The sequence below is a fragment of the Grammomys surdaster genome, unplaced genomic scaffold (genome assembly GCF_004785775.1).
Source record: "Grammomys surdaster isolate TR1022 unplaced genomic scaffold, NIH_TR_1.0 215, whole genome shotgun sequence".
Taxonomy (NCBI): domain Eukaryota; kingdom Metazoa; phylum Chordata; class Mammalia; order Rodentia; family Muridae; genus Grammomys; species Grammomys surdaster.
The window spans coordinates 5,367,459-5,380,074 of NW_021604660.1; the positions used below are offsets into that span (position 1 = coordinate 5,367,459).

At 36.7% G+C, this 12,616-nt stretch overlaps 1 protein-coding gene across 1 annotated transcript in view; it reads right to left on the bottom strand.

The window, feature by feature from the left end:
• The window catches only part of Rfx6 (regulatory factor X6), a 46,560-nt gene that overhangs the window by 5,828 nt on the left and 28,116 nt on the right, over positions 1-12,616 (bottom strand). Inside the window, exons 8-16 of the mRNA XM_028772619.1 lie at positions 12,539-12,616; positions 12,340-12,453; positions 10,611-10,660; positions 8,595-8,754; positions 6,483-6,627; positions 4,655-4,764; positions 3,092-3,209; positions 1,566-1,688; positions 750-956 (exon numbers count right to left, since the gene is read on the bottom strand). Of these exons, the coding sequence (XP_028628452.1) occupies positions 750-956; positions 1,566-1,688; positions 3,092-3,209; positions 4,655-4,764; positions 6,483-6,627; positions 8,595-8,754; positions 10,611-10,660; positions 12,340-12,453; positions 12,539-12,616 (1,105 nt within the window). The remainder of the gene's footprint in view (positions 1-749; positions 957-1,565; positions 1,689-3,091; positions 3,210-4,654; positions 4,765-6,482; positions 6,628-8,594; positions 8,755-10,610; positions 10,661-12,339; positions 12,454-12,538) is intronic.

Below are 12,616 nucleotides of genomic sequence, written 5' to 3' on the forward strand. Positions count from 1 at the left end.
AACTCTGACATTTCATTCAAATCACTGAAAATTTATTTTGCTGAAAAGCACAAAATTTTTGCATCGTTATCCTAAAGTGGCTGGAAGAGAAATCTCACTAAAGCCTAAATCAAATAAGCAACCCTATTCTAAAATTTCTTTTTGTTGTTGTTATTTTTTTGTATGAGTGTTTTGTCTGCATGTACTACCACATGCATACTTGATGCTTGAGGAGGTGGTGAGCCTCCATGTAGGTGCTGAGAATCAAACCAGGGTCCTTTATAAGAACAATTGCTCTTAACCACTAAGCCAATTCTGCATCCAGTAATGCAGTTTTTAATGGCAGAGTTTTGCTATCCAACCCAGCCTGGATTAAACTCATGACCTTCTTACCTCAGTCTCCTGAGTGCTGGGCTTTCAGATGTGTGCCACCACTCCTGGAAAGCTGTTCACATTTTATCTTCAAAGTATCTTAGGGACTTTATGCATATCTAAGATATGTTCTTCTATTAAATGAAAAGGCCTAGTCATACTTGATATGAGTCACCATCTGTATGTGTAATAGCTACATTTGTAATGGTATAAGTATGAATGCTAATGGCAAAAATCATAAATATAGACCCTTAATTTTAAAATAGTTTTTAATCAGCTAATAGAGTTTTCTCCGTGGCATTCCTGGGAGTTGGCAGTGTTGAGAGAAATGAAGGGATGGGTCTTCGGCGATGTGCTGGAAAGGCTATTAAGGTGTTCTTTATTGCTGCCCCACATACCTTGGAGTGGCATGTTCTCACTGTTCTCAGCTGGGAATGGGTGCAGAGCAGAGTGTACAGCTCCAGGCTGGCTGGAAGGCAGAGGGACATAGGATGTTTCCACATGACTTTCGTTCTTCACAGTGTCACTAGAAAGTGAGCTGCCCTTATTTCGGTTGGCCAGAAAGCAGGAGCTTGGGGAAGCTGTGAAGGCAGCTTTACTCGCGTCTGGAAAGATTGTGACAGATGAGATTGTGTGATACTCCTTATTGACAAGCCCAAGCAAAAGACACTGAATGTGGCTCTTGTTTGAGTAATAAATCTGGAAACTCTTGTATAATATTTTCCATAGGAAACAGGCTGGAGGCTTTGGTGGTTAGTGGTGGTGCTGGGTTTATTAGTTGAGTATTTGTGGGTAGGTGCATTTTGAAGGGCACTGAACAAGCCACTCTGGGCTAAACAGTCTTCAGAATGCAGGCTTCTTAACAAAAATGGGCTAACCTCTTTTTCACTAAACTCTTGTGTTTCTACATGTGTTGCCTTAAATTACAATGATTTGTGGGCATTTTATGGCAGAATTTTCTTTAACTTTAATGAAAGTCTCAGAAATTAAGAACATAAGTTGTATAAATTGCCAGATTCCATTGAGGAACTTTCAGTGCTGTGTCTAAATGGAGGGGAAAGGGTGCTCCCCGTCAGTATTCAGAAATGATACTAGTGGTCCTGAGTATGGAGGAAAACTGAGACTTCTCTGAACCCACAGATTAAGAACCTGCAGATTCTTAAACTTAGACCTAAACAAAGAGCTATGAAAAGTATAATGGCTGTTTCGGTTACCCGAGTTCTTCATATACTTGTCCAATAAATTCTGTAGTTCCTGCTCTTTGTCATTATTAAATTGAGTCTCCATGGCCAAAAGAATGTACTCATCCAGAAGCATCCGAATCAAATGGAAAGAACCTAGTATACAGAAAAGGGGGCATGTACAGGAGAAAAGAGGGGAAGGGGAAAGAAAAGGAAAAGGGAGAAATGTTATCTTTGTGACCATCTCACTGCCCTTTACAAGGAACAACTGAAACAAACAAATACGTGTTGGACTTTCAATGACCTGCTAAGACCAACATGCTTAACTTGGGTCTCTAATCTTTCTGTGTACCTCCTGCCCAGCTCCCTGTGTGTACTGTCCTGCCAGCCCTTTGGCCACTAATTACATCAAAGGAAAATTCAGATGAAAGTGAGACAGGCTTTATGCTTTAAGAGGCCATACATACACCGGAGCATGATAAGCTTTAACTAAGAGAGAATGAGCTCTCTTCTGCTTGATTCCTGTTTACTTTGTACTAAATAATTAGACGATGGCCAACATTGTCTGAAAATTTTATCAAATAAGGTGTCTCTCCGGCCTGAACCATATTTGATTTAAAAATAAAAGCAAATGAGTCATTTTCATGCAAAAGGTGGACTGAAAAGTCTAACCTTTTTTGAACTGTTCAATGGATTTCCTAACAAAAATTTTTGTTCATGCTAAAGTTGGGCGTTGGTGCTCTGCATTTTAAGAAACTTGAAATATAAGAAAAGGTGCTCTAATTATTAAATCAAATTATAAAATTTTAAAACTAAATTTAATAATTTGCTTCTTGTTGACTTTTCAACCCATTATCCGACTTTAATTCCATCAAATCCTAAATGAAACCTTAGTTGACCCTAGCCTTTTTAGTATTATGAAACGTTCTTAAAATGCAATTCCATGTGTATAAGGTTAGTATTGTAATTTGGAATTAGCAAGTTCTGAAAGTTCAGGGAAAAGTAGATATGCAATTTTTGAAAAAGTGAAATTAGTCTAATTGTGGTCTAATTTCATTATGAGTTTAGAGATCAGGTTAAGTCAGTTCAAAAACTTAGGTGCCTGTGCCTTCCAAGTTACACACTGGTTCTTCAAGTGCAGCTATATGGGTATCCAGGAAAGACATAAACTGTGGCCATGCTCGACTAGTTCCCCAGGAGAATGTTTCAACTGTTGTTTTTTATTTGCTTGTTTTATGCAGAAAATCTAGGCAAGCATTTCTACTCCAGATTTATGTAGATTAAACTGTTTTTATTTGCATCATCTCCTCAAACACCTATGCTTTATATAAAGAACATTCCTCAGACTGGTTTAGGTAATGCTTCAATCAGAGAAACAGTGTTAGGAACTAATACTACAGGACGTCTGGTTCCCAAAGATAGCTCCTAACTACCATTCTTAACGTGGTACTCAGATGTGTTTTGAGAAGGAAAAGATAAGTAGCAAGCTGTTGAAAATGGACAACTTGGGAGTGAGTGAAATTATTCAGAACCCAATCATTGTAAAGCACACTGGATACCAAAACTTGATGCGTTGTTCAAGGTAAGATTATGCATTACACGGGCACCAAAAAAGCTCCATTTGAGCAGAAAGTCTTGAGCCCTCTTCTTCAGAGATCTTCCGTTTTGTTTGCTCATCTAAAAATAACAGAACAAACTGAAGCTGTGAAATCTGTCCTCTTAACGCACATGTGCCCTGTTTGAGTGACTAGGTAGAGAAACTGTCTGACAAGCAGATAGATGATGTGGCTTCATACATATTTCATCAAATAAAGTGATTTTTCCAGGGAATCTTTAACTTCAGCCTGTGTTTGTATTTGTTCTGTTTTGTCATTTTAAAGGCACTGCACCTTTATTCGTTATAGCTTGGTTTCCTACTAGAATTAGGCCATAAGTTGAAATAATTTACAGGCTATTTTAATCTTCTTTTTCAAAAAATGAAGCTTTAAGAAGGATAGACGGTAATGTATGAAGTAAGGGTTGTACTTTTCTGTAAATGATTAACTGGGTTCCCTGGTCCTGAGCGAGAGTCTGTTTTCCTTCCAGAACAAAAAGTCCCCAGACTATAACCAGTTTCCTTGATATGGGGTGGCTTGAGCCAGCTAGTGAGGGACATATTTGCTCTCAATGCCTTTCTTCATGATGGATGACTTGAAGGTTAACTGAAAGCGTTGAAGGAACCAAATAGAAAACATAAAATTGTGACTTTTCAAAATCAGAATTTCAAATGCACAAGATGACAGTTTCAGTTGGTCTTAAGAAGATTTGCTTTTTTGGAAAGACTCAAATTTTTTAAGTTTCTAAGTTTACTTTTAAACTAAATCCTCTCATGCAGGTGTAACTTTAAACATTGATACAGAAAAAAAATAGCATCCTATAGCCTTAGATTAAGAATGAAACAGAACTGACTCCATGTCTAGTGCTTTCAAACCAGTCATATTCCTAATTTTGATATTTGGGTCATTCAATTTTATATGGTTTCAAAATTGTCAAAGTATTTTAAAATTTTAAATTAACATACATACCATTAAATATCATTATGGCATTGTTAAACAAAGTGCATTTTAATAGATGTTTCTTTTCTTCATCTCCTCTCCTATTGCTATATTCAAGTTTCCCATAATCCACCTGAGTCTCTTACCTCTTTTTCTCACTTGTCCCTTTCCCACTCCATCTTTGTTTTCACCCATTTCTTGGCTTCCTTTCTTTTTATGGACAGTTATACTGTGATGCATATGCATATTAAGGCCCAGGATCATGTATGAGGAAGAACATGTGGTATTGCCTTTTTAAGTTTGGATAGTCTCACTTAATATTATGCTTTCCAGACCAACCCATTTTTCAGTGAATTTCATTTTTCCTTACAGATGGAAATAAATTCCACTCTGTATATGTACCACATTTTCCTTATCTATTCTCCTATTCATAGCCATCCAGGTAGGCCTCATTTTCTTGTGATCACAAATACACAAAATGTGGTTTAAAAATACACTGTCTGGACCTTTTCCACACTCATCAAAAGATTACATCCAGGTTAGCATTTTTTCTCTTAAAAATATTTTCTGAATTATTCATAAAAATACCTTAATAACTCTCTGTTCTACCACAGTATCCAACCATTCAATAAATGCCTCCACTGTAGCATTTTTCTTAAGGAGATCCTTCAGTTCTTGGAACACAGTGATGGAGTCATCTACCATGTCAAAAACAAGAGGAGGATGAGGGGGAGGAAGGGAGGGGAAAAAGAGTGGGAGGAGGAGGAAGAGGGAGAGGAGGAAGAGGAGAGGAGCAGAAAGGGAGGAAGGGGAAGAAGAGGAAAGAGTAGAGAGAGAACAATAGTTGGGGAGACAAAGGGAGAGAGAGAAGAGTGGTTATTAAAGGTAAATATGATCAATGTACATTATATACATATGTGAAAATCACATAGTTAAAATTTGTTATTATGAATAGTTAGCAGTAGGTAATTAAAAATTAAAATAGGTTATAACCACTATGAACTCAAGATACATTGAACTATAAAACATTAGTAATTTTGTGACATAAAGGGGAAATGGAGATGGATAAATGTGTGAAATAAGTTAATGCTTTATCCTGTTAGTGGTAACAAAAATACTTAGTGTAATCATCACTTTATCTGTCTTGGGATATACTGAAATATAGGTTAATTTAAATATATATGTTAAATATGTACATTTATACACGTTCTTGATGGTAATCATTAATATAATGAATATTCCTTTTTAAATCAGTACTTTCACTTGCTGAAAGTAACTCATTAGATGAGTCAAAAGCTAATGAATGTCCCAAATGAGGCTTGTTGGTTTTCTGCTTTCTGAAAGGCTCTAACTTCTCCAAATTAAGGCCAGCACTGAAGAACTGAGCCATTTACACAGATAACCGCCTTAATAAAATTTAAGAGGACAGACTAGGATTATCGCTGAAGAGTTTGAGGTCTTCTAAAGCACAAGATGTAACATAGCATTTCCCCCAACAGAAATGAGGCTTGATACTGGACTCTAAGAACAAGCCATTGCTTGAGCCATGTTTATAGTCAGGGCAGTTCTGTCTGGCAGACAGAAAGTGATGGGAAAATAGTCTGGTGCTGCTACCCCTTGATGTTGAGCACAGCTGCGTAGTCACACACATTGGTTATGTTAACTATCAAATAGCCTAATACTGAATCAAATCTCTGCTTTTAATAGCATTGTACTGACACACAATCTTTATATGTTTCACATGCTATACAATGACAGGAGCATGGAACACATACAAATGTGTTCATATAACAGAGGAAGAAAATTTAGAAAACTCAAAGCCATTTGTATTGCTTCCAGGTTATTTTGATTATTTCTAGACAGTAAAATAATCAGTTACTTTTCTTTTCTTCAATATTTCAGACAGTAAATATATCTTTTAAAAGAGAGCATTTTTTAATTAAAAATGTTTCTATAAGAGTTTCTTCAATAGCTGTGATTTTGCCGGCAGAGGCATTCAGTATCACCTAGAGCAGTCAGTAGGTTCTCAACGTTTTGAATACTGTAGCCCTTTAATATAGTTCTTCATGTTGCAATGACCCCAAACCATAAAATTATTTTCACTGCTACTTCATAGCTGCAACTTCGTTATTGATATATGTTGTAGTGAAAATATCTGATATGTAACCCCGTGAAAGGGTCATTGATCTCCCCCATTCCCAAATGGGTCACAACCTGCAGGTTGAGAACCTCTGATCTAGAAACACTTTAGGTTGTCATAACTGGACAGACTGGTTCTCCTAGCACCTAGTACACAGAGATGAATGATGCCCTTAAATATTCTATGATGCATGGCATAACCTCCCTGTTATATTACCCATCAAGAGGTCAGTAGTGTCCAAGTTAGGAGATTCTATTGTTAGCCTAGCAGACTCACGTTCGCTGTAGATGTCAGATTCTGTGTCTGCAGTGTTGGATATGGTAAGAAGAGCCTGAGATCCAATACTATTTAAGTCAACCTTTTCAATATCAGATACCATGGCATTCACCACATGCTGGTCAAAGAGAGCTGGTCTGGCAATCTGCACATAGTCAAAAAAGACAACAAACTATATCAATTGTAGTCTACTTAGAAAAAATTTTAGCTTTGATAAAAATAGTCTCTTGAAGAAAGACAACCATAAATAACTTCTCTCTTGAGTGTATCTGTGTGTAAATGTACATTCGTAACTATGTGTACATATGTGTCTGTGTGGAGGTCCATGATCTGTAATGGGTGTCTCCCTCAGTTTGTCTCCACACTATTTTTGAGACAGAGTGTCTCACTGAACCTGGAACTCACTGATTCAACTAGCCTGGCTAGCCAGAAAGTCCCTGGGATCTATATCTCATTCTCAGTCTCCCCCGCACCAGCTGTCCAGGTGTGAGCCGCTACCATGTCTGGCTTCTGTGTGGGTGTTGTTCCTTAAGTCTGAATGCTAAATGCTTTATTGACCGAATTATCTCCTCTGGTCAAATTTCTTACGCATTTTAAGATAACTGAAACACATAATTGCTTGTGAGACAAGTACAAAATTTCTTTTAAGATTTATAAAATGAAAATAAAAATTTTGATTCATCATGACGAAGCAAGGGATATAAAGTGTTAATTTAAAAATAGCATTTTAAAGCTGGGGTGGTGGTGACCTGTGCCTTTAATCTCAGCACTCAGGAGGCAGATCAAGACCAGCCTGGTCTATGAAGCAAGTTCCAGGACAGCTAGGGCTACACACACACACACACACACACACACAATCCTCTCTTAGAAAACCAAAACAAGGAAAGCAAACAGAAAAGAAAAAGGAAAAGGAAAAGGAAAAGAAAAAAGAAAGAAGGAAAGAAGGATAGAAGGAACGAAAGAATGAAAGAACGAAAGAATGAACAAACGAAAGAAAGACAAAGACAGAAAGAAAGAAAGAAAGAAGGAAAGGAAGAAAGAAAGAAAGAGAGAGAGAGAGAGAGAGAAAGAAAGAAAGAAGAAAGAAGAGAAGGAAAGAAGGAAAGAAAGGAAAGAAAGGAAAGAAAGGAAAGAAAGGAAAGAAAGGAAAGAAAGGAAAGAAAGGAAAGAAAGGAAAGAAAGAAAGAAAGAAAGAAAGAAAGAAAGAAAGAAAGAAAGAAAGGCAAAGGAAAGGAAAAGAAAAGAAGAAAAGAAAAATAACATTTAAAATGCTACATTTCTTATCTGAACCTATAACTAGGTTTTTTTGTTGTTGTTTTGTTTTTGTTTTGTTTTTATTCAGGACACTGAACACCTTCCTAAAGCCAACAATTATAACACAGTAATAACTGTATGTGGTGTTCCTACCTATGAATTAGTTTGCTGCTCTCTGTCTGACAGTGACTATAAGTAGCAGTTTAAAGCACAGAAGGCATGGAGGTTTGAGAACATTAAATATCACACAGACAGGATAGTGAGATGGCTTGAAGCGTAAGAACACATATGGCTCTTCCTGAGGGTCTGGTCCCCAGTGCCCAATGCCAATCAGTTTACAACCACCTGTAAGATCTCCAAGAGTATCCAATAGCTCTGGCCTCTGCAGGTGCCTGCACTCATGTGCACATACTACCGCAGAAGAGAACACACATACCCAATTTAAAAGATAAATCTAAAAGAGGAATTACGCAGCCTTACTACTTACACCTTTAACTTGTACTAGTCTTCTTTTGAGATTGCAATAACAATAACCTTTAAAATTTTTTTAAATAAATTTGAATCACAGAAACTTTGCAAAACTAATGTAGAATTTCAGAATTCTCTCCATCCAGCTATACATCATACTATCCACATGGTATCCATTTCCAAAACCAGGAGATTAATGTTTGTACTTTGTAGTTAGCTAAGCTGCAAACATACAGATAGAATTTTGTTTCTGTGAATCCTCTCAGGTCTAGCATTTGCACTAGGTTATATGTCTTTATGTTGCATACTTTGTTTCCTTTAAGTTGTGAAATCCTTAATCAGAAGAGACCTTTTGATTTGAGTGACTCATATCCTCAGCTGACCCCATACCTGAGCAAGATGCAAGAAAGATGTCTGACGCTTCAGAGAAGATACAAATCTTCGCAAAATGGGGATTTTCCTGTCAATGAGGGCTTCTGGCAAGTTTTCCAAGGATGAAACAACCCACTGTTCCCAATTTTTAGCAAAATTTCTTATATCTGCTAACAAGCTGCAAAGAAAACTCTGGGTTAGGTGCTACATTGCTCAAAACTCTATTGGACATACACTTTTCAATAGAGGGATTCTGTTTGTCTATGCTTCCAAAAGCATGAGTTTGAAGAAGCCAAAACAGAATCAGCCTGGGGCTGCTATTCATGATCTTCAACAAAATGCTCAAGTTCCTAAAACTCCAGTTTCTTTATCTATTAAATGGGACTCAGAATAGTATCTGGTCATTTGATTATTTTGAGAATTATAACAAATAACTCATGGAAAATGCCCTGGTTTGAGCCTAGCACAAAGGTAACACATAAGTACCATATTATGATTCATGACTCAATTAATTTCTGTGAAATACATTTCTTGGAAAGTATGTCAGCTTTGTGTTCCACATTTTGACTCCTTAGATGATATTATACTGGCAATATAATATATTACGCTTAGTATCAGTTTTATTAACATAGTCTTATCATCTAAATTTTATTCAACAGGTGACCAAAAACATACGACTTAGAGTCAACTTAGAAAATTGCAAATTGTGGCAGAGTGTGTATAAGAACATATAAGTGTTTAAAACTCTAAATCTTCATATTTGTTTCATAGCAGCAGTCTGAGTATAGTTGCTGTGGTTTGTGGTGGTAAGACTTAGGGAAAAGACTAAGCAAGTCTCCAGGTCAAACTCTGGGGTTTAGCTGGCTCTGGGATATTAAACGAGTTTCTCTCTACTTCCAGGTTCTCCACTTGTTAATTTTGGGATTATAATATCTACTCTCAAAAATATTTCAGCATTTATTTATCGTTCAATGAAAAAGAGTTGAGAAAATAAAGTATAGTATCCTTTGAATGCTGGGAAGGTTTGCTGTCTCTTAAATGGAAAGTGCAGAGCCAAACTTATTTATGTGGGAATGTTCTTGGAGGAAGTGCTACAATGTTAATATTATGCTTTCAGTTTTTAAATTGTGCGTAGTCACAGATGTTTTGAAAAATATGATTTAATTCATCTCAGCTGTTACTTACTACTGTTTTTAAGTAGTCATATGAGCAGCTGCTGGCCACTAAATTTGACTGTGACACTGAATCATCGTATTAAGTAATTGCAAATACAGATTAGATGTGTAAAGTACACCAAGGATAATTAAAAGAAACTATTGACCAGATCAGGGACAACTATTACATAATGAAAGAAAATAATCCCATGAAATTGTGTCAAAAGTGGATATTTTTATCAATTAATATGCATTGGAGCACTATGTCAAGACATAAATTGTTTTGTTGTCTCTGTTTAAAAAGAACTTATTAGACCATTTTCAAGAGAAAATTTTGGTCATTTCCAACCAAACTTCTATGTTTTCACCCTGGAGAAATTGTTGTGTGAAAAATCTTCCTATAAATTTTAAATTAAGTATTTAAGATCTTTGTTTTTTGCTGAAAGGTCATAATTTCATTATACCATTTCCTGGTTGTAGAGAATAAGTTAATCATAAATGTATAGTAATTAAGAATTTTCCAAAATTTCTTTACAGGGTTTATTATTGTGCTTATTTTCCCATTGGCTATCTCATGCATCCACTATCTAATCTCCACTAAAGAATTTCAGAAGCCCATTGGAGGTCAATTACGCTTGGTCAACTTATTTTACTTTGGCAGGCTTCACACTGAAGGAACTTTAGGTTTTTATTTTACCCATTTTATTTGCTGATGCTCAAATATAGAGACTGGGGCACACCCCTTCCAGGTGATAGAAAGGTATAAAAATTGTATTTTTGATAAAAGGATGAGTTCCAAGCCAATGGTTTGCATTAACAGTCTATCTGGTGAAACCATCATTCTTACGAGGGACTGTCCTGCTTTATTAGCTGAACATACCTTTCAGGCATTTCTTGCATTGTTGCAGGAATGAGGACATCTGTAAGAACCTTAACCAAAGCAAAATGAAGGTTAACATAAAACTTTAGAAATGATTGTGATTGGAGTTCTGGGAGAACAGGCTTGTGTCTCATCATCCAGGCAGAGCTGGGAACTGAACCAGGACTTCCAGTATGCTAGGACAGCACTCTGCCCCTGCATCCCAGGCACCAGAAATGATTACTTCTAGTGCAAGGGACACTATTTGTCGATCAGATTTACTTGTTACCTTCCTAGAGAGTATATGATTCCTTTCTGAATCTTAGCTTTTTTTCTCCAAACTGAGTGTGAGTTGTCTGTGAGCACATGAGACAGTAAGTCAACACCCCTAGTATGAATTGCCCATGCTAATTAGCCTTGCTAATCACACAGTTTTCTGGACTAGACATTGGATACTCTCTGTAAGTTGGTGAAGATCTTACAGATGCACAGTTTACAGTTTTATTTGTTGTGACCTCTGCTTCTCTCTGGCTCTATAATGAGGTAGAAAACTAAATGTACCTAGTGATAACTTAAAATCAGGTTGTTGTTGCACTGGACTAAAAGAAAAAAAATAGTTTGTGTGTGGGTTGGGCATGAAAGCTGTTTCTCAGAAGAACCGAGTGGTAGCTCCAACGTTGCTGCTGTGATGGTGACAGCTGTGTACCTGAGCCTAGCTAGGTTTTTCCTGTGTTCATTCAGATCTAGCTTTCATCTAATAATCGATTTTTTTAAGTGGTGAGAATTTACAGAGAGTCATGTTAGTGCAAAATGAACCTTTCTTTGTAAATACTGGCCTTTATTCAATTAAAACAAAAACAAAACCAAGACAGTTCTTGCTCTCCCTTGTCATTCAATGTAAGCCTGAAGCAAAGGCAAGAATACCCTGCACTTAGCTCTGCATTCTCTCTCTCTCTCTCTCTCTCTCTCTCTCTCTCTCTCTCTCTCTCTCTCTCTCTCTCTCTCTCTCTCTCTGTGGCTACTGAACAGGGCACAAAAGTATGGCCCTTTGGTTCTCATTCTTCAGACAAGCTGTCTGATGTTACCTCTGAATGATGTAGCTGGTGTTTCCTCTAGTTTTCTGCAAAGCTGAGAGTGCCGAAGCAACTAACTTGCTCAACAGGTTTGAACCTTCTTATCAACTCAGATGATGTTTTCAATTGATAACTTTTATTTTTCCTTATGACAATTTGGTAGGTAAATGTGGGTACATTTATTTTAATGTATCCAATTGCAATATCATTTTACCTTTCTGTTTGGGCCTTCTTACTGCTCAGCTGAGGAAGATAATTCCCCCCTTCCCACTAAATGTTTGGTTAGGCCAACCTAGTCCTCTTTCCCAGGATCACTTCTTGTGACCATTCTAAAGAAATCTATGGACTCTTACTAGGTTAAGTACAGAAATGAACATTAATGCATTTAAACTAGAAAATTTAAAGGTGTTAATTCTACGAGGAATAGATGAGAAATCCCCTGAGACATTAGATGTCATATTATGTTAATCTGAATACACCTCACAGAGGTAACAAGAATTAATAAATTTGATCACATATTAGCCACCATGTCTTATTTTAGATTGTTCTTAACTGTAAACAGAAATTGAGCTGGTTTTGTTTACTACAAAGTTTTTTAATAATTATAAATAAGTTATAAACATTAAGAGTGTTATTTAAGGATATAAAGTGTGCTTAAGACACCCCAAGAGGCTTACCTTGTAAAGAATTGAGTCACAAACACAGAAAATGTCAATGATAACAGGATTTTCAAGCAGGGGAAGGAGATGGTCTGGCATTCCTTGCCAAAAGTGTAGTGAGAAATGCTGGATCTGGTTGTAAAGAGCACATTGAACTTCTTAGGAACAGGATGCGAAAGTTTACGTAATGCCATAGACAGACATTCGGTCAACTCACCTCTTCAAAGTTCCCATTGATTGCGTTGTCAAGTATGCACTGGCAGTGAGTTTTGTACATCATTATGAGAGTATCAAC